The 26,483-nt window shown below is 41.1% G+C and overlaps 2 protein-coding genes across 3 annotated transcripts in view; one reads left to right on the top strand and one right to left on the bottom strand.

The window, feature by feature from the left end:
• Nucleotides 1-918: 918 nt before the first annotated feature.
• Nucleotides 919-4,699, bottom strand: LOC307229691 (angiopoietin-related protein 4-like). Its single transcript, XM_079999734.1, has 7 exons — nucleotides 4,170-4,699; nucleotides 3,838-3,948; nucleotides 3,582-3,666; nucleotides 2,697-2,810; nucleotides 2,379-2,474; nucleotides 1,984-2,268; nucleotides 919-1,462 (listed from the first exon to the last, which is right to left on the bottom strand). Exons 1-7 carry the CDS (start codon nucleotides 4,656-4,658, stop codon nucleotides 1,260-1,262), a joined length of 1,383 nt encoding a protein of 460 aa, XP_079855860.1. The 5' UTR covers nucleotides 4,659-4,699; the 3' UTR covers nucleotides 919-1,259.
• A 15,294-nt stretch (nucleotides 4,700-19,993) lies between these two features.
• The window catches only part of kank3 (KN motif and ankyrin repeat domains 3), a 26,259-nt gene continuing 19,769 nt past the window's right edge, over nucleotides 19,994-26,483 (top strand). Inside the window, exon 1 of one of the 2 annotated variants that reach the window (XM_079999595.1) lies at nucleotides 19,994-20,055. The gene's annotated coding sequence lies outside the window, so the exon portion shown is untranslated. Of the gene's footprint in view, nucleotides 20,056-25,447; nucleotides 25,589-26,483 lie in introns of those variants that run through there. The other variant, XM_079999596.1, reaches the window with a different exon arrangement.

Genomic DNA, 26,483 nt, shown 5'->3' with positions numbered 1-26,483 from the left:
CAGATCATCTCTCTCCCTGACACTGGTTACACAGTATGCTCCATTTCCACAAACCACCCAGTCAGTTAAGGGCTGCCTTTTTTCCATATCGGTTTATTTTTATTTGTTTGGGTCGTCCTGCATGTTGGTATGCCCACTACACTGTCATTTTCATGCACAACTTGACCTTTTTTTGTGCTCACTGGTTCAGTGTGGATATTGATATATTCATATACAATCATCGTAAAAAATCTGTCTGTTCTAGCAGGCCGAAGAGATAACTGATCCTACATTTGTGGACGATGAAAACAGGCAATTTTTTTTCTGGTTTAGGCTTCAGGTAGGGTTAAATATATATGTTGTTTTTTTTCCCATCATATATATCACTCTGGACCTATAAAACCTTCCCCACGGCAGGAACAGTGATGTACTGTACTGTATCTCCCTGGAAGAATCAGATTCTTTGTGTGTTATTCTTCCTTCCCCAGCAGGGGGCAGAGGTGCTGCACTGGAGTCTAAGCACAAAATTAGTACAATATGACAGAAAACTAAGATGAATTAAGAATTAATATTAAGCATGGGAATCTCTTATCCCTTCACAATTACTTAGTGTGTGTGCGCACATTTACAGTATGTATATGTGGAGGACTATCAATGTAATATTTGACTGCCTTTATTACCATTAGAGATGTGATTACTCAATTTAAGTGGTTATATTCAGTATTAACTCTGGGAATGGGTCCTTGTGTCTCTGTTTTCAGTTATTTTTTATGTATTTGTATATATATGTTGACTTGTTATTACATAGAATGTCTTGTCTCGCCAGCCATCCATTTACAGCCATGTTCCCTTGCCAAAGGTGACACTGAACGACCTTAAGATACTTGAATAAACGCACACGCCAAATCACTAACATGAATGATGTTTCTGGGGAAGGTCTGCACACACAGGTAAGACATTTTATTAACAAGACAACAACTTCATTTATCCATTTATCCAAAGCAAAAATAATTTGCAATAAATATGTATTATGAAGGGAAAAGAGACAGAAATACAGCCTTTACAAAGGGATTATTGTCATAACAGTCAAAAAGACTGAATGTGCACTGATACAGTGAGATAACATGTCATAGCATATTAAATAAAAAAGCAAATAAGCTTTTAGAATGGATCACTAATATGTGTACTCTAATCAACAATATAATGGTTAAATATAAGAGCTAAGCAAGAGAACTAGTTTGAAAGAACTATTCTGCTGCTGCTCATATACAGTCTTTGATTTACTGGTCATCTCCGTTCCCCTTTGCCAAGTGCTTGATTGTGGCTGGTGCGATCTTCAAAACGGTCGTCTTCAGAGAACTTTTGTGCCCCGACATGGTCGCCCAGAACATCTGTTGCTGTGGAGACGACCGCCTCCTGAGATGCCTCCTGGGATACCTGCCATTTAGGTTTGAATCCCCACAGCCACTGAACCACCACCCACCTGCAACAAAATGGTTTACTCATTAGACACTGTGGAGTTTGCATGTTCTCCCCGTGCTCACATGGGGTTTCCTCCACCTACCATCGGTAAGGACCCCCACCAAAAACATGCACACATCATCGTCTGACCAGCGATGGACACTTGGTAACAGGTCCCCGGGCGCATCGATGAATGCTGCCCACTGCTCCTGGCTGCCCCCCGGAGGAAGGACAAGCCCGGATGGGTCAAATGCAGAGGCCTCATTTCACTGGCCGTCACCCCAAAAAGCATGTGTGTGTGTCTGTATGTATATGCATGTGTTGTAGTGCGGTCATGTGACCAATAAAGATTCTTAAAACTTTCTTTAAGCAGCCCTACAAAGCTCCTTTGTAATTTTTGGTCACCCACCCAGCTAATTGATCCATTGTTGGGACGCCAATAGAAATTCTCCTGGATTTGGTTTGTTTAAATGACTGTTATTTTTTGATCCTCCCACCCATCCACGGGAGAGTGAAAAGGGCACTTCTTCTTGGTGCGTGTACCTGAGAGAAGCCCGGCGCAGTTCACTTCGGAGCTGAGGTCGTTGTCTCGGTCCGAGGTGGAAAAGGGTGTTCCCGAGGCTTCCGTTGTGGTCATGGTGTCATCCTGAACCCCAGAAGAAGAGCTCTGCTCCAGGTGGAGGGCGAAGTTCTTCTCTTGTCCGTCCAGTCGGAACTGGTGTTCTGCTAGACGCTCTTCCCCCGTCCAGTCGGAGAGCTCCACCCGCAGCGTGTACAGTCCCTGTTTGGACAGAGAGTGGATCTTCTCCAACCCCAACCAGAACTCGCCTGAGAGAAGAAAAAGAAGAAGAAGAAGAGAGATTCCAATTAAGCCTGGACAGATCCAACAACTGTTATGAGTTAGCCAGGTGTATTTCATTCGGAACTCATTTTCTCACCGTTGAGGTCGCCAAATCCCTTCTGATAGCATTCCCACAGCTGGTTGAAGTTTTGGGATCCATCGTAGCGTTTCTGGATAACAGTCCACCCACTGTCTGTTTGGGGCCAGGGGGAAGAAGTGAGGCCAAAACAAACTCAGATCCAATATGTTCAAGAAATACTGACAAAACACCAGGCTTCATATACTGTATTTGAAAAGGCCTTTGGCTGATTGCAATGATACGTTGATTTTTGTCCGTCCAAGTGAAGGCATATGGGTTCCTTCATTAGTAAACACAATGAGGGGATAGACGCTGGAATACTTCCGTTGGACTCACCCAAAGTCATTTCACAGAGGACGTCGAAGGGGTCGGAGTTCTCGGGCTGGACGGTGTACACGCCACTGGCTAGCTGGCCTTGCCCAAACACCCCGTGGCAGTCTCTGGCCAAACCTTCACGAGCCAGAACAAAGTGAAATGCCATCAGATGATTCAACAAATTACAACACGTGTCAGTCCATTGAGAGAAGGACTCAGCATTTATAGATTGACAAACTATCTCAGCTCACCAATCAGCTTGTTTAAAAAAAAACAACCCAAAAAACATGCAAGATAGAGGACTAGTTGACTAAAGGGTGGTGGGATTTAAAAATGTAGAGAACAATGTGACCATCTAACAAAGCGAAGCCTGCCCATGTCCTGATCCCCTCTGTCATGCTCCATACCTGTCCTTATTCCTAAGAATGCAGGTGAGTTAAAGCTTCTGTCCTTGTTTTTCTCAACCTTTGGACTGTGCACTGTACTGCCTTCTACGTGTTACATTGTTGTCGACTGAGGGACAAAGGTAAACGCCTTCTTTTGTCACTTTAGTACAAAGTGTGACCCTGCACAACTATAAAACAACACCTGCAGTGTCGTTGACAAGCTCAGTGATGTCTCTTCTATGTGATGAAAGAAGGTGTTTCAACAAATACTGGACGTGTCTAGTTTAGGCAACAAATGAATATTTAAAAACAAAAAGATCGATCGGGACAAATTGCTGTGTTGAAGCAGACTGTTTTAAAATACAACAAATAGATTTTGTCCCACAGCGGGATATATTTGAAGTAATGCTTATCAATGTAGTGATGAGAATTTCACAAGTTTGTCTGGCTTTGAGGCTTCATATGAAGAACTTTTCATATTATTTTGCAGGTTCTACTATTTCAGTTTTTGTTATCTCACCTGGTAAACTGCCGTTGTCTGCATCTCCCCTCAGTGCCATGTTTTCGTCTCTGCGTCTGTGGGACTTGACTCTCCTTTGGGCCACCTGAGAGAGAGCAACAGGAGAAAAATGTGAGTCTAGTCCCACACGCAGGTAATGTTGTCGAGTCAGTGCGAATAGGATACACGGCCAGGTCATATTTCGGTACATTTCACAGACCAGCGTGTCCTTGCAAGTTCACAAGAGTCCTGTGAAGTGGGAGTGCAAAGTATGTACCTTGGTCTGCAGAGCTTGCAGGTGCAGCCCCTGCTTCTCCAGCTTGCCCTGCTGCTGTTTGATTCTCTCCACCAGATCGTCGATGCGTCTGTTCTGAACCTCCAGTAAATTCTGTGAACAGCAACGACAACACAACATTTTCAGATTTACAACATCCCTGACCGAGTTCATCAGCAGCTTTTTTTTTCTCATCTGAAATGTAAAATTTGTTGCACCAGGGAGGGGATTGGAGTCAATAAACTGAAAACCATGTTTTCATTACCAACAAATACAAAGACTTTGGTAAATCAGGATAGTAAGCACAATCACCAAAGTTTTTCTTTCCCTCCTACCTGGATTAAGGAGGCTTGTCCATTGTCACTGGAGTTGCTCACCATCTCGGGTTCTCTCAGCACCCTGTTAACCTTCTCCTCCAGTGATCCCATCCTGGAGAGCAGACTCTGCCTCTCTGCCATCACCTCCTCGAGCTTGGCCCTGACCTCAGCGCTCAGCTCCGCTTCCAGCCTCTCCCTCTCCTCCACCTCCCCCGTCCTGCTGCTCACAAACTCTCCTGGCTTCTGGTTCTCCATGTTCTTCAGTTCTGCCAGGCTGCCATTGAGTGACAGCAGCTTGGCGTTGATGTCCCTCATCTGGGCCTTCGACTTGTCCACATGTTCCTTCAGGCCCTGGCCCAGCTGCAGGAGGCCATGGGCCACCACGTTCACGTCGTCCCAGGAGGCGTGGGCTCTGCTGGCCTGGGATCCTTTCCTCTCCGTGGGGAAACTGGTCCCCACATGCACCAGGATGACCACCAGAAGCAAGAACACCAGCGATGTCTTCATCTTTGTTTTGGCTCCTGGGAAAATACTTGTCTCCGTTAAGATAGCTGTGTGAATGTTGTGCTGCCGTGCTGCTGTTTGGAGGCTTATAAAGACTGGCTGCACAATGCTGCTGCAGAGCGGCTGCTGTAATTGGCTGCTGGTGCGTCAAGAGGGTGGAGCCTTCCTTCTGGTCTTATTGTTGTCGACCTTATGAGGACTTAGACCCAAGTTGTGACCATGATGCAATGGACTGACTGAGTTACCAGTTCGAGTACACTTGTTCCCATTTTTATTTTTATTTTTATTTTTATTTTCTTTCTGGTTTTCCATATGCATCATCTTAGTTTTTCCTTGTTTGTATTTACAATAACATGCAGACATTTCGTTTGAGTATTGTGTGTTGTTTTATACATGTATGCAGTTTAAAACAGAAGCAGTGAAACCGTCAGAATGCCTGTAAAATACAACGCTTCTTCTCAATAAAACATTAAACATAAACACTTGTTCCCTTGGATGGAACTGGCAAATTAATGTCAGTGATAAACCTCAACTCAACCTGTCAAACACAAAAACTACAAATGGTTTCAATATTGCACATTTATTACTCACATCTCAAAGAAAAACTTTTTACATTTGCTTGTATGAAAAACACATGTTGCACACAGATCCCCCTGATACAATACATATCAATAAAGCATGGCTGACTTCTTGTGTAATTGTGGCATTTAAACATCCCCTGCAGAGTGTAATTTATATAATATATATGTTATATATGTATATACTGCATATATTGTTTATTCTTATTCTAGGGACTGAGACAAGCCAGAGTACATTGTAGAAATCCAAACATAGCACCAGCTCTGAAACCCCTGTCAGAGCCACTGTGAGAAGTAGAGGAAAGTTCATCCTACATTCCCTTTTCACCAAAGGACCTGAACACCGCAGATACACACAGAGACACGTCGTTTTGGTTGGAGCAGGTACACGTTGTGTAAAACTTTGAAACTTTAATCAAAAACAACTTTACTTGGCAGTTTGTGTTTGGGGTGTCGCCAAACCAAGCACTAATGCTGGCAATTGTAATCATATCTTGCTCCGATAAAGAAAATATATTGAGTGAATAAACATAGACGAAGCAGGAGAAGGTTAGAGGTGAGATAATAAAAAAAACATTTAGAAAACTATTTTATAATTACAATGAAAGTTATTACTCCTGAAGGTAGAGCTACAGAAATTCTTCGGTCATGATGGAAGAAGACAAGAATTCCAGTTATAAGAATTGTCACAAAACTAAAACAAAGTTACCTCTAAAATATTTTTCTCTAAAGAGGAATTCGGTAAAGTTTTATCACGGGTTATTTTCTTTTATTATTTCAATGATCCCCCAATCTCAACAGCAATGAAAAATATTCAAATTATAGTAAAATGAACAATGAATGAAACTAGCTCAAGAAAGGACTTGCAATGCATTGACTGGCAGGGTGGGTATACTCAGTTAAAAGTACTTAAAAAGCTGTTAACTCAATTATAGATAACAGCAGTCCAAATAACATCTTAGAAGAAAATAAGATCCAAATAAATCTGATATGATATCTTATGAACAGACTGAAAGTGGCCCGTTCTGAAGGGAGAGGCCGTGGTGAAAGTGCACGTATCCCTTTTGCTGATCCCCTGCCACGCACGTCTCCCAAACCCTGCTGACTGTCTGGCGCTTTGTTGACTCAGAATCAGCTGAGAAAAGGTTCTGTTTTCCTGCTTCCCTCAGCTGTGTCAGAACACCGTGTCCAAACTTCTAATGAAGTTGTCCTTGGATAAACCCTTGTATCTTTAAACCCCCAAAACCCAGTTGAAACAACAGCTGCTGTGTGTGTGTGTGTGTGTGTGTGTGTGTGTGTGTGTGTGTGTGTGTGTGTGTGTCTGTGTGTGTGCGTGGGTGCGTGGGTGCTTGTGTGTGTGTGATAAACCCACTGGTTTAGATTTGTGAAAGCCATGCACCCTTCACCAAATCCACAAAGATCTCCATCTCCTTTCACACCGCTTCGTTCTCTGTGCTGCGGTGTGGCGGTGCACATTGCATCACTATCCATTCTCCGTCCTGATCCCAATTGTAAGGCACGTGTACAGTGCAGACCACAGGCTTGTTGGGGCAGGGTAGGAGCTGCTTTTTTGTGCTTTTTGGCTTCTAGTGGGTTAGTGTGTGAAAGGTGAGGATGAGATCACGTGTTGGGCGCCATGCACCGGCTTGCTGGGAGGGCAGAACATACCCTCCATCCTGGACCATAATCCAAAACACAGCTGGACCGGGGGCCCCCAACCAGTCTGAAAGGAATGCTCAATGGTGGTGACTGGCTGCTGAGCTGGCTCTGATTATATCAGTATTCATACATCAAAAGAGAATGGATTGAGTACTGAATTTGACTGGTTATTGATTAACATGACCATTCAGAAGGTATAATCAAGAACATATTTCTTCCACCCTGTAGAAACACAGCACGAGTTAACAGACCAATGGTCATTTCAACATGAAGCTCCAAACTGTATTGGAAGACTTTCTAAATGTTGCGTTTTCTGTTGCCATTGAAAATTTGTTTAATTGTAAAAGTCGATCATAGAGCCGTTCAACGAAATTTTAATTTAAAGGTTTGTGTGTTGATGCCACTTAGGGTGCAAGCTGTTATTTTCAATTCAATGGTGGAAATTCCACTCAGTTTCATCACTTTCACCTTTTGCCTACATACCAGACGTCATGCATCTTCCTGCTCGTGCACGCTTCCAGGGCTGATCAGCCTCCCTGGCTCCACTTTCACCCACTAACTGTGTCCACAGGGCACCCCCTCCAGAGGGCGTCCAGGAGGACGTCCAGGTTATACTGTACAATAAGCACCAACTGTATTTTAAAGTGAAAATCCGTAGGATTATTTTGTTCATGAAATCCCATATTTGATACCTTTCTAAACTGGCAGGTTTTAAGAAGCAGCCATTTAATGTATTAACCTTATGCATGTGCTCCCCTATATGCTGTTTCCATTGTTGGCGGCGGGCTCCGCCGCTGATCAGACACGTGCAAGAAGTAAAAGGTAGCTGTGGTGAATTAGATAAACCAGCGTAACTGCAACACAGACAATTTCATGGACTGTCTTTGACTAATGATATTGATGTCAGAATAATCCTCTCCAAGTGACTTATTCTGACACTGACTAGAAGGGTGAATTAGGTGTTCCTGCAGCTTTTTTTTTTAACTGAATCTATACAAGTGTATGTAAAAGTTCAGTGTTAGCATCACTTGATATATTATACTCCTTGTCGATGTAAATATAAATAGCCTCCTGAATTCCTGAACCACGACCCATAATGAAAGGATTATCTATATCATCACATATCCATATACGTGTATTTGCTTCTGGTTTGTCTTTTTAACTCCACTGCACAAATTCTGTAATGTCTATATTTGTGTCATATTTTATTTTATCATACCACTGTTTTCCTTATTGTTTTTTTATGACTTCAGTCCCATGTCAACTAAAGTGTGAATGCACATTGATTTCTTTTTTTTTTTTTCAGACAAACAAAGGAGTCTTTTCCACGGCCTTGAAGACCAACCCCAACTAATTTTTTACGACCACTTCCTGTCTTCAAGGCTTGACTTGGTTCCAATGAAAACATGTTTTTCCTTTCTGTGTGTGTGGACTTTAGTGTGTCCTCAGAGCAGACAGACGCCCTATCTCTCATCCTGTCGCTTTACACCCAACAGGGAAAATTACTTTATGACTTATTGTCTGGATGAAGCCTGTGGGAGCTTTATAACAGCTCTGAACACGTTTGTTTTTCAACCTCTTAATGCCGCTTTGCAGAACTGCTGGTGAAGAAACATATATTCACTTCACTTCTGACAGACAACTTACTTACTTTAAAATGATCTTTATTCATTTTGCATGGTTTGGGGTTGGTGGGGCTCTACTGCTCATTACTCCCGGAGAGGTGCACAGAAAACATATACAAAATATGGTAGTGATGAGCTGGATCCCCCAACTGCATAGAAGACAAGAGCCCAACAGGTGGATGCAGGGGAGGTGGAGAGAGCGCAGTGAAGCAGCAAGCAAAGCAGGTAAGGCAAGAGGGATTAGCTGCTTAAATAGGCTGGCCCATTATGTGCGTGGGAAGCATGTGGCGCTGTCAAGCTCTCTGACAGAACTAGCTAGCTCTACAAGCTCTGCATCATATATTAACTCATAACTTACAAAATTTAGAGCTACCATTAAATAGAAACAAATCCCCCCCGCCCCAATGACGAACAAAACTAGTGATTGAGCTGAAAGCCACGGAAAACTGGAGATCAATGGGACATTGTATAGAAGAAACAATCTTTATTTGTCACACAGCACACCACACTACAACACATGCTTGCACACACACACACACACATGCACATGCTTTGGATGGTGGCCGGTGAAATGGTTCCTCTGCGTTTAACCCATCCTGGCTTGTCCTTCCTCCGGGGCCACAGCCAGGAGCAGTGGGCAGCATACGTGGACACGTCCGGGTACCTGGTGATGAGTGTCCATCGCTGGTCAGACGATGATGTGTGCATGTTTTAAAGGGTGGTCCTTACTGACGTGAAGTGGAGGAAACCCCATGTAAGCACGGGGAGAACATGCAAACTCCACACAGAAAGGCTCCTATTTGGGAGATAACCCGCTGTTGCGCTATTGGCACGACGGTGCCAACAGCGCCCAGACACACACACACACACATTTACATATGTACTGTAAATGTGTGTGTGTGTGTGTGTGTGTGTGTGTGTGTGTGTGTGTGTGTGTGTGTGTGTGTGTGTGTGTGTGTGTGTGTGTGTGTGTGTGTGTGTGTGTGTGTATAATATTCCTTTATCTCTTGAACCTTTTTTTTGATAGAAAACTTGAGTAAAGACCATAGGGAAAAACTTTACTTAAATGTTAACAATAAGTTGTTTATCTCATTGGCTTAAACAAAACATAAAACAATACATATTACCTAGAGAGCTTTTGATTTATTTGACATATCAAAATGAATATATAACACTGTGACACTGCAAACCTTATTTAACAATAAAGTTACAGGATAACTTATTTCTATTGTGGTCCTCCTGTGTGTCTCCTGGTTTCATTTTTTGCATTATTTTATTTTATTTTTAACCTGTGCTGTCAGCATGCTGGGCATACAACACAGAGTATTTGTGCCATTGCATCCAGGACAGAGTTAGTCTGCAAGTGGATTTCAACTTCTCAACCTGCAATGCAACTCTTAATTCTTTAATCATCAAGAACTGCTGCAATAACTCTGTCCTGTGAACGACCTGACGAGAACACAGCCTTTTATTACACAGGACCATCACATTCACATGCCACTTTAAATCACATATCTGTATATACATAATTGCCTATTCCATATACATAAGCATATTCCCTCTATCTATTCCATTTTATTTCATTTTATTTTTATTGTATTTTATTTTATTCTATATATTTTTATTTTATTCTTTAAGTATTCGACTTACTGTGTTACATTTAAGGAGTCAGTTAGTTGGGCTATTAGAAATTTTTTCTAGGGCATATTGTGTGTTATCACCAGGTGCGTTGCATTACATTTCACTGCATATATGTATGAAAGTATGTATAGGTACGTGACGAATAAAAATCTAGAATCTTGAATCTTGAATCATCAATGCCACACTTTGGAAAAACTATCTTACCATGTTTGGGTCTATAAACAACTAATCACTACTCCAAGAGGGGGAGAATCACCATGGGTGAGACAAATAAACATAGGAAGAAACAACATGTATATGGAAAAACACAAACATAGAAACAAACAACAACATGTACATGGAAAAACATAAATATAGAAACAAACTACAACATGTACATGGAAAAAAATAAACATAGTAACAAACAATAACATGTAAATGAACATAAACATAGAAACATTGGACGCAACAGGTATCGACAAAACAGAGTTAATTTAGTCCAGGAAAAATGAAACAGAAATTCAGCACGTAGCCTCTTCCTGTCATAGCTGTGATCAGGAGGTTGTTCGGAGGTACTATGCTCAAAGCAGGTGAAGGTGGTGTGTGTGTGCCTATGATGAGTCCGCCTGTGTGTGTGTGTGTCCTCCGGCGAGTGCATTGGAATATTTCTGGTGTATGAGGTCAGAATTATTTCATTGTGCCTCCAAGCAACGGAAAGAGCCCCTCAGCCACCCCTGAGTCCCCCCAAACCCTAGAGAAGCTGGGAGTCTGCAGAGCAACACACTGGCACTGCCTGAGGAGCATAAACCAGTCCTACAGAGCATGAGGAGACGAGGCACCTCCGAATCGCACACATACAACCCACCCCCACGTGCAGGCATAAGACGCAGGTGCAGAACCCGGGCCGACAGACCCCGCCACACCCCGCCAGAACCGCCCGCCCTGCAGGCGAGCCGGCGGGGCCCCCATGCTCCCCATGCCCCCCAATGCCCCGCGCAGAGACGAGGCCCGCCATACCGCAACTGGCCAGATGCCCCACACGCTCCGAGCGCCCACCCAAGTAGCCAAGTGCACTGGGCACAGGACACACGGCACACAGCTCCCCACCCCCCCACCGACGCCTGCACACAGCCAGAAATGTGTGTCCACCGCCCCCAGCACCCAACATTTTTTCTTCCATTTTTCAGAACTAGCATGTGATTGTAGAGAGGTGGAGTAAAGGGTGGGTGATCGTTGGACGAGTTTGTTTCCAATATTTTAAGTATTCCAGTGTTAAACTAAAACAGCCCACTAATGGAAACTCTGACTCAGACTCTGAGCAACGGGGGAAAAAATTACTTCTCAACCATTGCAACATGCGGAAACCAACAGTGTGTGGTCGTCTGTGTTGCTGCATTTTGAGTAAAATGAAGGTGTTGTGTGCACAGTGCATACCCAAAACACCAGAAAACCACAATTTATTTGCCAGGGTTCTGCCTTACCTTACAACTGGACACACTGCAAAACTGCTCCAAAATCCCCCTAAAATCTCAGCTTGTTGTTCTTTACTTACTTTTAGCCTAATGTCTTCATGAATCTATTCATGGTGAACAAAATATTAGGTTATAGGTTTAGATACAAATTTGAAGATTTAGACACCTACAGGCACCCCTACATCACTGGACAATGGCCAAAATCATTGAATGCAAGGGGTGTCCGAAACCTGTGCAATATATTAACACTGTTATAATAACACTGTTATAATACCGCAACTCTAATAATTTAGCAAGTACATAGTAATAATTTATACCCTATATGTCTACAACAATAATGTATACTGCATAGAATCAGACTTATTCATATATGCATATTCAGTATATTTCTAAACCTTTGACGTTTTCTGTTCAATATGTTTGTCTATTTCTGTATATTTGGCAATTTTTTATGCTTTTTTAAATTTTATTTTCTTATTTTTATTTTTTATTTTTCTCAGACTGTAAAGCTTTTAAATGCTAATTGTCTGTAGAGAAATGCACAAATTCTCACCATGACAAATTCCTTGTATATGAAAATGCACAGCGAAATCAATTGATAGTGATTCTGAAATGGACATTGTCCTTTTCTTTTCATGTGTTTGTGTAAAATATTCAATATCAACACATAGTTTTCCTTAAATTGATAGAAAAACACCTGACATTTTCTAGCCTGTTTCTTCACTGCCACAGTATCTCTTCCATTGACTCTAAATCACAATGAGATTGTCTTGATTTTAATGATATGAAGTCAAATGGAGGTAGTTGTTAGCAGCAGTGGAGCTATCCTCATATAACTCAGCGGGGATGTGTCGCCTGGTAATCCCTCCACCCATCCATAACCCAACCCCTCCACCCTGCACTCACCCCATGAGGCCGAGATCACTCTGACGGGGGGGAGGGAGGAAGGAGAAGGAGTGGCTGTGACGCTTGTCCTGCCCTCCATGCATCATAATAACTGTTGGGGAGCAACGGCCAAAAAGAAGGAGGCACTGGTGAATCACATTCATCTCCAAAAATGCCCAAACTGTCCAACTGTGTAAAATTACTATAAACAAAGTATTTTGAGTCAGAAACTGGGTGGATGTGGATGTGGAAGCCATGGTCACCCAATATCCCAATAATGTGGACTTCTATGGCTAGGTTCATTTTTGAGTGCTTTGAGGTTGGAAACAGCACTCTTTGTTTATTCAAATGTTGTGAGAATAATAATTATTACTATTTTCTGACCCTGCTGATGAAGGAAACAAATACAGGATATAGAGCTAGAGCTTTCTCGTGCTCGGCTGAATTTTTTTTGAAACCAATACATTTAATTTGGAGATTTTCTTTGACTTTAGAAGGGGGGGTGTACAAGTAAAAAGAAAATTTGATTTTATTACATCTAGAATGTGAATGGTCTTAGAATCTACATTTGGCACCCCACTGGGATGGCAGGATTGCAATTTTTTACTCTGTAATAGAACAAAACCAAACACATTTTGGAAAGGTCTAAACTTGTAGGTTAACATATGTAAGTTTGATAGATTTCAGTGGACCCTAAACTGCGATATTGACCTTTGAACCCTAGCGCTCAGTAATTAAAAGAGATACCAAAATAAGGTCAGCTGTGCTTTTAGGGTGTGTGTGTGTGTTTTTCACCCATACCTTCTTTTCCTTTTCAGATAGATAGAACTACCTTACCCATGAGGCCATTGCATCAAGATGCATAACAAAATGGTGCAGAATTGTAGCTTTTGTAGTTGGCTGAGAACAGTAATTTGTTACACTATTCGTTATATTACTTTTCCGTTACACCCCACAAAATTGGTAATTCAGACTTCGCGCCTCTGTGTGAATGCTGACGCTACCTGTGTCGTCTGCATGAACAAGAATGTGATGTGGTAGCAGATTGACATATCGTTTAATAATTCATGATCCATCCAATGAGTAATTTCCCAAAGGGCCATGTTCCTTCCATCTATTTTTATTTACACTTATGCATGCTCTCACATGCAGGTAACGTAAAGAACCGTGACATAAAATATTGACGTCAAGCAGTTCTGCCGCTGATTTGCGACATGAGGGATCACATGTGCAGCTGTCCATCACAGCTGTGAATATGATCATGGGGTGTATTTGCCATCGTGTACAGCAGATATACCTCATGAGACGAAATGATTACAAAATTGGATTTCTCAGATCGCCGATATAAACTCAAAATGCAGCGCAACGATTACGAAAATGAATCAACAAAAGTAATGTTGTAACAAGTTATTTTTTGGGGGGTTATTAATACTATTACTGAAATGTTAGTAGGAATTTATTACACTACTTTTTAATGGGAAAAGTAATATTTTCAGCTTAACACTAGGGTTCGAAGGGTTTATAACTAATAGTGTAAGTATTACGCAATGTATATAATATTTGTTTTTGCTCCTGTAGAAGTCAAAATGTCATGGAGAAGTACTACACTACCCATAACCCTAAATGAGTTTGCTGTTACCATGGTAACATTTACCGGACTGGCTGATGGGTACATTCAAATTTCCAGCAAGGCGCGGTGCAAGCTTTATGTACTGTATATCATTATTGACATCTATATCCAGTTAAATTGTATCTTTGAATGAAATTCATTCTGACGGTATGAACCTACAGTATATCCATATTCTTGCCCAACCCTGAATTGAATAGACCATTCAAGAGATACATTTTCGTAACTATGAGAACATAAAAGCAAAACCAATATCCCGCTTTTCTCCGTACTTGACAGAATAAAATCTAAACCCATACATTTTAAATTTTAATACATCCATAGTCCCCTCCACATTCATCATAAGGGATGTGGTTAGTTTTATGTTTTGAGGAAAACCTGTATTCTGAGTATCTGAGTAAATTCTGAGTGTCCATAATACAACAAATTTACATTTTGTTGCATTTGTTTGTAAACAGTTACATTTGAAGTATGATTAAGTAGGGGGTGTACTGTAGGTATCTGCACCTCCCCCTCCCCCAAGCCATCGATGTGATAAAGATTCATGTTGATCAGGCCAGGTTGCACTGACCTGCCAAAATCCTCATTGTTCCCTCAGGCAATCCAGAGAGTTGCGCTTCCACTGGCCAAGTCCTCCTCCTGGCCAAGCATTCTTGGAAAATAAGATACCAGCAGGGTTGTTATGCTTTTCTGAGATACATAGCCGTCGAAGAAGCTATCTTCATATGACCTTTTATTTACTCACACTAATATAAACAATGAATAATATTTTTCTTCTTTTATCTCCAGACAAAGGGATTTCTTTAGCACATGCTTTATTCGTACAAAACTGTGCTCACACATCAAGTAGGGTCCCCTAACCCTGGAGCTATGTCTGCATGGGGCACTCCCTTCCTCTCCAGTTGGTGTGTAGACAAAAGACAATGAGATACTCCCTTGTCACCACAGAAACTTTTAACTGGCAGCTGCATAGCTTTCGAGATATCCACAAACACTCCTTTCCGTTCCAGACACTGCTTTTCTGTTTCTCATACAAAGAAAGAGGCTTGTTAATATCTTCAATCTTGCACCTACGCCGGACTGTACACTGCCCATTATTTTTAACACATCATGTTTTGTGTTATTGTAGGGACGTAGTCAGTATGACGACACCCAAATCTGTAAGGACGCCTTTATGTCTGGCCTATATATATTCGTGGATGATCCGCCTGCCACGCGCCACCTGAGTGGCATTTTCAGGGCCCTCCGACACAGAGACATGGGGAGAGATTTTGCAAACACACAAGTTTATTGTCGAGAGTGGGCAAGGTGGAACAAGCCGGGAGCAGATGGACACATGTCATTCAAGATGCAAGATTCAAGGCGTTTATTTGTCACATACAAATGCATACTTCCATACATATATGCAGTGAAATTTCAAACAGATGACACATGACAGAGGCTCTACCCATGTGTGTGTGGGGATGGGGGTTTTACTTTTTGCTCATTGATTGCTCTAACGAGCAACATAGACAAAATGCCCAGCTGTTTTTAAATGTACTTAAAGCTTTAAGAAGTAGTACTTTGACGTATTTCTCTGCATTCATCAATGATCTCACTCGATGAACATGCAGGCCCGACCCAGAGAGAATATCTTCTAAACTGTATATATAAATTCATAAATACAACAACTATGAGATCAAATCTCCACCACTGCAGGTGATCCACGCTGTTATTTTCCATTAATGTGAATAACTTTTATGAAACATTTGCATCCATCTTCAGAAGAGAGTAACCATGAATCTATTTGTCTGAGTATACAGTATATGTATCACATTATCTGTCTTTCAATAGTGATTGAAGTATAGTTGAAAAATACAGAAAGGTGAACATAGTTTCTACACTAAATATTGTTTCTCTCATAAGTTTAGAGTAAAATTACTATTACAGCCTTTGACGTGTCACTAATAGTAACAGACAACCTGATCAACCAAAGCCAGAGTTGTAAGCAAAAATAAATAGGTAAAGTTCTGATGATTCCAATGAGTTGATAAATAAAAAAAATAAATCATTATTTTTCCTCTCCATTTTATCATTTATAGCACCAGTTGTTGTTTTTTAATATGTTATTACGAGTATTAGTATTAGTATTAGTTTTATGATCATGACGTATTGTCTTAAGGACTCCATACTTGGAAAAACATTTTTGAGGAAAGTACCATTTGCATAGCAATAGCGCCCTCTGCCAGAAGGCTGCTGCACTGCTGTGTGGTATACAGCCAATGTTGTTTGGTTGTTTGTTTTGTTTGTTGTGTATACTTTATTAATACCAAGTGACTATTAAAGGAATTCAGTATTCAGTCTTTACCAGCTGAAATAACACCAAATACAGTGGCACTAATCAGCGGAGCTTTCGGGGTCTGTTTGAATGAGGAACTGCAGACTTTTGGGACGGGTGAAACTTTGAGTGGGGCCCCTAATAATAAAAACAAATATATATAACAAAATCATTGAAATATACCTGCTGCATTCAACCAACAACCATTTTTTTTCTTCCCATTCATTTAATGAGATCTTGCTTTGGTGTGTTTTTTGTTGTTGTTGTTGTTGTTCTTCTTCTTCTTCTTCTGGTAAACATTAAATTGCCAACTGCTGCCTAAAACACCATGAGCTCTGAAGCTTCTGGCTGGGAGTGATTAAAAAGACCCTTGTCAGCTCTGCGCAGAACGGAACTGGTCATAAAATTGGGCAAGTTGTTGTTTTTAACACATCCTGTGGTCTGCATGAAAACAAGCTGCTGCAGACACATAAACACAGTGGGCCATGCACTGGAGGAGGGAGCACGTGTGCATGGGTGTGTTTGTATGGATGGGGGAACTGAAAGTTCTGTGTTATATATTAAGCTGATATTTGGTAAATTTACATTGAAAATCGCCAATAAACTGTACACTAGATATTGTAAATAGAAATTGAAAAGTGTAGTATTAAATATTATTATAGTATAACAGTGTCGTATTAAAGTGTAGTACTAAGTATTTTCTTTGACCGAGAAGAGGTCATTATTATTATTATTATTATTATTATTATTATTATTATGATTATTATTATTATAATAATCATAATAATAATAATAACAATAATGAAAAACTGAACAACTCCGATCCGAAATATTCAGCTGCTCTTGGTGAACTGACACGTCACGCATCTCATTCTAAAATGAACAAGTTGAGATTTACAGTCAGACGTTTTATGGCGTCATCATATTATTTACTATGAATGTACAGATTCCAATTGAGAATTTCCAGTTGGACGTGTCCAGTCTGCAGAGTAGACTTGGCCAATCTGTAGTGGTTCGACATTACCGAACTATCGATTTAGGTACAGAGTGACTATTAGAAGAATTCAGTCAGTAGATGTCAGTAGATCAGCTCAATTGATATTTTAAATCTGTGGTCCTATGTACTTTTCCAGAATAATGAAAAATACAATAAAAAGTGCACAAAAACTGCGTTCAAGATCTGGCGAGGCGTTAGACAACCCTAGAAAAATAGAAGCCGTGCAATGGTAATTATTCACAGAAATACAGAAAAAGGTTTTTCATATTTCATGGAAACGTAACTTACTGAAAATGTAATCCAAGGAAAAAAGTCAACAAATACATTAGGCAAATTCAACTGTTATCATAAATCGACGTGAATACGTCTAACAGAAAGTGTTTGTGATCTTGAGTGATCTACACTCATATTAGATCCATGAACACCCGACATTGTAACATTATATATATGACAGAAAATAAGAAAAGCACGATAGGTCCCCTTTAAACTCTATTATGTTTGAAAAAAAAATAAAATAGTTGAAGTATTACCAGAAGACGATATTAAAGAAAGTGCAGCTTATTAAACTTCAAATAAACGCTTCTGAGGACAACACCATGACCAGCACCAGAGTAACTTCTACAAAACAAAAACCCAACTAACCTCACTGTCCGAACTTATACACATTCCAGAGATATCAATGTATACAAACTTCCTGAATTATAATTACTGGGAACAATAACCACAAGCAATACCAGGAAAATGTATTTATAGTGTATGTTTTTTGAAATATTTTCATTCTTTTAGTGTTTTTGGGTTCCCTTCCAGATGCCTCAAAGATTTGTTACAATTACAACCAAAATGTGTAGCCCACCAAACACAATTGATTTCATAATATATCCTCTACAATTGAAGTCAGTCAAACCACTTAGCATAGTTTATTTATTTATAGGTTTGAATAATACACAATTATTGTGAAGACAGTTTTCTGTAGATTTACCAAGTGCCAAAAAATAATTCTGTTCCCCAAAATTGATTAAAAATCGTGATAAATAATCGTGCTCACAATATTGACTAAAATAATCGTGATTATAATTTTTTCTGTAATGCTAATAATTCATTTCAGTCAAAGTCAACCAATATTTGAAATCACCAGGCTGCAGACAGATGTTATTGACACTACGAAACACTGAGAAAGTCAATACTACTAGGCATCACATCCACCACTCCACAAATTTTCATTCAACTGATGTAATTATAGTCTATGAATTTGACAATACTAACTTACAATTCCCACCTTTGACAATATATCAACAAAATAAACTTTGTTTAAAATGTAATATCTGTCATTCAAATGATAATTTTAGAATAGATAAAGCTTTAGTAATGACCCTTGTGAAACAAAACGGCTGATGGCAACTGCTTCTTTAGGGCGTTATCATTTGCAAGGAGTGAAAATGAAGGAACTCACAGAAAAATAAGACTTATGGTGGTAAAACACATGAAAGAAAACTCGAATTTGTACAGTAATTATTTAAGACACAGCTGCTTATCTGTTGAAAAGTATTTACAATTATCACAAATAAAATACGTTGGAAGTTGGGCTGCTGAAGTTGAAATACAGGCAGCAGCAGATGTAATAGGTGTACATATATTAACATATGATAATAACAAATGGTTAAAATATTGTACATCAAACCCACAATTTAAAACGGAGACAGGAATTGACATAAAACATATCAATGGATATCATTATGAAGTTGTTAGACATTTTAAATGTTGAAATTCACAATAGTGTGCTTCTATGTGAGCATGTAGAGCCAATGCCACGTTCAATGTGAACTTGAAAAATTGTAACATGTGCTGCGTCATATATCAGCCTCTGAGAGTGGAGTGGTATTACATCATTACAAGCATCACGGTGACTTAAACCAATGACAAATCGTTATTTGCAGCCAACAAGCAGACGGCTGCTTTTTGTAACTTGTGCTGCGTTTCAAAGAACCGGGAAAATTGTGATACAACGACTAACCACCCGTGTATTGCTGCCTGCAGCTTTACTTATTATTATTGTTATTATTATTGGTGTAAGGGAAGAAGATGCGCAGAAGTGAAGGTATTGGGGGCAGCTGATCCGCTGTGGCGACCCCTAACGGGAGCAGCCCAAAGAAAAGGAATAAGGAGATTGTTATTATTGTTGTTTTTATGATGAAGAAGAAGATGATGATGATGATGATGATTATTATTAATCCGCCCGCGGGAAGTGGGCCAGAACAAGCAGCAGCAGCAGCAGCAGCAGCAGCAGCAGCAGCAGCAGCAGCAGCAGCAGCAGCAGCAGCAGCAGCAGCAGCAGCAGCAGCAGCAGCAGCAGCAGCAGCAGCAGCAGCAGCAGCAGCAGCAGCAGCAGCAGCAGCAGCAGCAGCAGCAGCAGCTTGTACATTTTGGCGCCATCTGACCTGCAGTGTCGTATTCAGCGCGTGGAAACTTTTCCTGCTCCTGATTGGACACTTGAGCTGTCAGCCCTTGTGTAGGCTCCGCCTCCTCCTCCAGCTCCTCCAGCTCCACCAGCTCCACCAGCTCCACCAGCTCTCAGAGTGTCATGAGGACTTTCAGTTTCTGGAAGACAGAGGGACGGCAGGAGGTAAGACAGCCCCGGTCTCTCTGATTTATTGACTATTTGACATCGATCCTTCGCCGATCACTGACTTTGCGATCATGCATGTTTTAGTCCGACGTGTTGTCATATTCGACACTCAAATTGTAATCTATAAAAAAACTTTTGGCATATATTCACACATTCTTGAGAGCAGTAGAGTCGAGTTCAAGGCATAATTATGACACATTCTGGTAATTAAACATCTCTTCTTCAGTCAACTTATACAACATCTCTATCAATCAAGAGTATGTGATTTACAGTGTTTATAGGCCAGACAACTGGCTGGTAGACTATAGTGTTTATTGTGTGTATGAGTGTTTTCCCTAAAGGAAAATAAACATGGGATGAACACTGCCATGCTGTGTTTTCGCAGCGCATCTAAATTAGCTCTTGTATAAATAGCTGATCTCTCCAGAAACAGTCGAATAGAAGTGCGCCTCCTCCCATAATAACTAGTAGTGTATTCAAAGTCAGTATATCACGTTTGTGCAGTCAGGAAGCTCAGCCTATGTGGGATCTGGCTTATTTCATAAACAATCCCTATAAAACAATGGGGTGGGATTGCGACATGGGGTGGAAATCCCCCCCATTGCCAGAAGCTGGTGTTTACACCCTCTCCCCCACCTCCATGAGCCCTGTGTCCTTCTGTCTGTGACTCACATCATCTTCATCTGGATCTTTTCCTGTGTGTCCGCTGGTGGAAGAAGTACTCCAAGTACTCAGATCTTTGATTTCAGTAAAGTAGAAAAAATGTGACAAAATGACTCCAGTAAAAGTGAAAGTACCACATTGACATTTTACACACACACATATGCATATGTGTGTGTGTGTGTGTGTGTGTGTGTGTGTGTATAATATTCCTTCATCTCTTGAACCTTGTTATTTAATAGAAAAGTTGAGTAAAGACCATAGGGAAAGACAACTTATGTAAGTTATGTAGTTCTTAGTCATATCTGATATGATTTTGCTGCAGCTCCTGATTACAATTCACAAGCTAAAAAACATAGGTGTTATCATAGTAATTACAGTGACCGGTTCAGTGGATTGGTTCCTCTGGCTTTAGCTTGATTTGGCACACAGTATATGAATATAAATCCAGGGTTTCTTTTCGAAACTAACGTACTGCGACTATACTAACAATGTAGTAGAGTAGAAAGTATAGATATTTGCTTTGAAATGGAGTAAAAGTTGAAAGTCTCTGAAACTGGATTCACTTCAGTTAAATACAGATAAATCTACTTAAGTGCAGAAACAACACTAACTGCATTACATGTTAGGAATCAGTTCATTTCAGTTAGTTAGCCGGGTAGATATTAGGTTAGCTATTATGTTTGGTTTGGAACTTATTGTGCATAATCAACGGGTGCGTTGCAAAGATATTTCACTGCATATATGTATGAACGTATATGTATGTGACAAATAAACCTCTTGAATCTTGAATCTTAACAATGTAGAAAACCTAGCTGGTTGCAGTCGTTTGGTGGTGGAACAGAGCTGGATGCCTCCTGCTGCTTGGACCAAGTTAGACCGAGCTTCTAACTATCTCCGTGTTGCCTATCATGTGAGCCTGTTTTCTGAGGGCTGGTTGTCTTTTTGTAATAGGCCCAACCGCTCATCTCAGCCAGTCTGCAGGCTATTTCTGTGAGGTGCTATCAAATTAGGAAAACCTATATTAAATGCATTCACTTTAAGTTAATAAACAGTATGTTCAGAGTGGTTTTAATGTTCTCTTTTCTGACTAACATGGGACATTTCCCAGTCACATGGCGATTTCTCTGCTTTCAAAGTTTGGTGGTGGTGTTCAAGTAAAAATACCACAATAGCAAATAGTGTTATATCACCTGTTATGTATTTCATAGACATGTGAGAAGCCACAGAAGTTGTGTGTGTGTGTGTGTGTGTGTGTGTGTGTGTGTGTGTGTGTGTGTGTGTGTGTGTCTACGTATTTCTGAACCAACAAATCAACAAGCTCCTATATGGACAACTCTTTTTCATAGATTATTTATTGTGGTGCTTGCTCAGGCCATAATATGACTTGCTAAGAATTGCACGGTTTTCCACTCCCAGACATCACCAACACTGATGGGTTTATTAGAAATGGAGACAGAAATGTAACTCAGTTAGAAGACTAAGTGTGAAAACCTACAGATGGAGTAAGAGGAGTACATGAACCTCCTCACCATGTCACCCTCTGAGAGATTCGGTTGTTCACGGAGGCCGGCGCAGCACACTTCCTGTAAGAGGCCAGGTCCAACACTTTGTTGATCTTATTTCACAGCAGATACGAGGCTCATTGTAGTGGATTAAAGATGAAAAAGTTTGCGGCCAGCTGACGTGTTGTGCTTTTTGAACATCGATGATCTCGCCCGGGGAGAACCAGTCCCTTTCTGCAACACTACCCTGGGGTATGCCTTACTGCGACATCTCCAAAATAGAACTGCTGTAAATTTAGTGGCTGTGTAATGACCTGATGCTTCATGAAATTATCTCCCTATTACTGACAGATGAGTTCTCTAATGAGTATTTATTCTCAAATTTACAACCCATTTCCCCCCCCTTTTTGTTATGCATTGGGAATCGGAACATTCACGGTTGGACTTTTTAATTTCATTCAGTGGGATTTCTGCTGAGCAACTGTCAGACTCCATGTGAAGACTGTATTTCGGTATTTCAAGTTTGAAAGGTATTAATGGGGCAGGCTGGCACAATGCCGTGAGCAAACATTAACTTTGGCAGTCTATTTTGGAGCCCTTTGTTTGTTATTAAAAAAACGGGATCTGGAAGATATCATTGTCACAAATCCAAAAACAACTAAGGCACTAAGATGACATTCACTGATTGCACAAACAGGAATAATCCAGAATCCCAAACATGCAGGACTCATTCCCGAGTCTAGGAAGATCACTGTGGTGTGTTTATCATTTTAAGTTGAAGCATTTATTTTTCTGAGGCAGCAATTAGCGTTAAGTGTTAGGCCTCAATGGAACCTGATAGCAGAAGGCTTTCACCATAATTAGCAGGCATTTAGGCTTTGAAAATGGAAATTGACACTTTATTCTTCATGCCTGATTCACTGATTGGAGTGGCATTCCAAATTGCACCTCAAAGAAAGGCCGATTCTCAGAAGTTGAGTGTTTGTTAAATGATGTCAGTGCAAAATGTCTGCAATTTATTTCTGCGTTTTTAGACATTGTTTGCCTCAGTGGTAATACACTGCAGAGGTTCCATCTTTATTCGATTTGTCTTAAATTTGGCTGAAGACTACATTCAACTAAGGATGGGGTGCATTTTTAATGGCATAAGCTTGAAGTGAACATGTGGGAAGTACCCATCACCCTGCAATCAAATCCTCATACGTTTCATTGTGGTTGATCCTTTTCTATTGTAAGCTTTCTCAGGCATAATGTAAATCACCAACTACCACTATTACACCACAGTAATGTAATAATGTCCAAAATTATTTTTGAGGGGCTACGTCCCAGCCACTGTCATCTGTAGACAAAAATATTTTCTAAATCTATCTTAGACTTGTCAAATGTTATTTTTGGAACATCTTACGTCCTTTAACCATGGTGATCAGTGAGAAAGTGACAGGGGGCGATTCTACCCTTCATAACTCTGTCGTATGCGTGTTATTCTTTTCCTTTTACAGATTTTTCCTTGTTTCTCCTACTTTGGGCGCTGATAGTTATGAAGAAGCGAGGAGGGCCCAAACAAGATCCAACTGTTGTGCCTTGGTTGGTGGAGAAAAGAAGAATGTACCATGTGTGTATTGTAGTGCCGAGCAGTTACTTTGAGAGAAGCGGCTTCACTCGAGTGCCCTCTTGGTGAACTGACACTCCCGGCTGTGGAGTTTGTAGCGAACAAGAAAATGAAATGCTCTCAAAGATATCGAGGAAACTATACCATCCGTGTTAGCATTTCGATTTGATGACTTAATGAGATTCAAGAGAGGCGTGGCCCATGGGAGAATGACTGCTGGACTCTGTTTATGATGCCTGCAAACAGCATCTTTGACGTATCCGTTTTTTTATGTTAAAAACTACAATGTGAAAGATGCCGTACACTTTTTTATAACATTACTGTTTGCGGTGCATCGGGACTGGCTTGGTCTGGGGCTTGGGGGTTCTATTCCCGCTTTTGCTCAACGGGTAAAGCACAGAACTTCATCTCCCCAGAACTCAGTCCCACTACAGCGTTGCATTCACTGTAACTCAGTAGCTCCAGAATAGACACTAAAATAGATGCTTAGCTAGAAACTAAAACTGCCATGATTCCAAAGACCAGGGCCAGCCATCCTAAATTTGCAATGAGAGTCCTTTTAATAAAGCTCTTCGCCCAATAGAATGTGAGAACTGACTTGGACTTAATTGAAACTACAGCTCAACTACAGGGACACTGAAACAGCCGGATCTACGGACTATCTGTTTAATTGTACCCATGGACCGTCAATGCCCGTTGCAAAGTCAATTTTCACGGATGAACTCAAATTTGTGAGGTTAACTACTTCACACATTATGGATAACCACACCAGGATCCACAAGTATGTGCCTTCCTGTAGAGTCGGTTTGAAGAACCACAAAGAACGAAGAGCAGGATCCACCGCCTTGTAATTACCCGACCTTTTCAATCAAAGACGTGCTGAAGAATGAGTATAATTTCAACCAGCGGAGGGAATAGGGTACTAATAAAGACATATTTCAGTTGTTTCTAAGGAGACAACAGTGTTGGCAGACACCTGGTCTGGTTCTGGTCGTATTATACTTGAACATCTGGAGTCTTCAGTTGCTACTACTGTGAAGGAGACACGTGGATCGCAGGATTTCTTTTCCCAAAAGGCTTCAGGTATCGTATCTAGGTCAACTTATCTTGCTTCGGCCTTTCCTTGGAGCTTTTTGAGTTTGTTGTTTTTTAGGTTATTTTGTTTGTGGGAAAGTAAATAAATTTTGAACCAGCATCATAGGGAAAAATGACACGTGCGCAGGACGGTAAAAAAACCCACTCCTATTGACTTATTGAAACGTTTCACATCAAGGCTAAAATGAAGAGAAGAAACAAGAAAAAAAAAAGAAGAAATAGAGAACGGAAAAAACAAGCCTCTGTTAGAGTGAAGTGCTCGAAACACTTCAGGGTGCGACAGCCTGTAATTTCTTAGCGCTCTACAAAGGGACTCTGTGACTTGTTTGAACAACAGGCCGGGGTATTGTGTCTTGCTACAGATGAAAACAAGGAGCATTTGAGACCAAACGCAGTGTGACGGACTGTGAGCGCAGCTGGCCGTCTGAGCCGGAGGGAGCAGGAGTGGAAACAGCCGCTAATTGGAGGAGAAGTTCATTTGTGAGTCCCGCTTTGTCGCAGGGCACGCCGTCCCGTCCGTTCGGTATCGACGCTCCCAGGGACCGTGTGAGATGTCGGCGGAGGGGGCCTGGGTCGCGAGGCGCCGCCGTGATCATGGTTTCGGCCATTATTATGCTGAGAATTCATCCAGTCGTGTCCAAGTCAAGGCGGCGGCTGTGCGGTAAGCGGTTATGTATTTGTCCTTTCATGAGGCTTGGAAACGCTGTCCTTGCAGCTCAACCTGAAAATCATCATTGAACATCTTCACTTTACGTGGCCTCCCTTTATCCCTTAGAGCAGTTCAAAGTCATTTATTGCCTCCGCCCTTCCCACGAGCTTCCGGAGACCGTCACACAGTGGGCTGTTCATGGAAGTTTTGCAAACAGTGGCGGAGGCCGGAGCACATAGTAGGCTTGCGTACATTTGTATGCTAATACAACTCCTGCGTTCTAAACTCGTCCTTTGAAGCAGGATGGCGGCCTTGCCAGCTGAGGCCCCGTCGAGCGGTATTTTGTGCGTCCATCTTAGAGTGCATCGAGTGGCAGCGCTTCCCCGAGCTCTTTTATTGAATTCACTTAGTGACATTCTGAACCTGAGTGCAGCACGGAGAGGGGAGAAAGTGGGGGGGCCTGGGGATGTGGAAAACAAGGAGGCCTCACAAACTTTGCAAAAACAGCGTCACTACCGAAGTGGCATAATGCTTCATTGTGGGCCTTGAATGTGCCTGATTGTGTTTGTTGGAGGGACAGGGCCTTGTAGAGTAGGGCGCATGTGATGTTTGAAATCAACCTGACTTTGATAAGAATTTTAGTCTAATGTCGAATTTCCTGAATAGAACCACGACAAGCTTCCCCTTCACGGAAAATAAAGAGGAACGTTTTTCTGTATCTGTTCAGGAAAATCCCAATCAGGATGAGACCACTCATGGAGAGTCCAGAGCGGAGCTTCCATGTACACATGACACAACAAACTAGGGACGCAAATTTAAAAGATTTCCTTGATCCGTTGTCGAGCATGTCAACAAACAATTATTTGATTGATTGATTGATTGATTGATGGATTGAACACAACACTTT

The sequence above is a fragment of the Zeus faber genome (assembly GCF_960531495.2).
Source record: "Zeus faber genome assembly, chromosome: 1".
NCBI lineage: Eukaryota > Metazoa > Chordata > Actinopteri > Zeiformes > Zeidae > Zeus > Zeus faber.
The sequence above is the reverse complement of the archived record's forward strand: the minus strand, read 5'-3'. Positions and strand labels throughout refer to the sequence as shown.

What these genes read in the sequence shown, in the direction of transcription:
- LOC307229691 (XM_079999734.1), bottom strand. Translation starts at nt 4,658, where the DNA reads ATGAAGACATCGCTGGTGTTCTTGCTTCTGGTGGTCATCCTGGTGCAT. An exon ending in AGACAACGGCAGTTTACCAG is followed by an intron (nt 2,811 to 3,581) that starts GTGAGATAACAA and finishes TGGCTCGTGAAG; the next exon opens with GTTTGGCCAGAGACTGCCAC. An exon ending in CTGCGCCGGGCTTCTCTCAG is followed by an intron (nt 1,463 to 1,983) that starts GTACACGCACCA and finishes ATTTTGTTGCAG; the next exon opens with GTGGGTGGTGGTTCAGTGGC.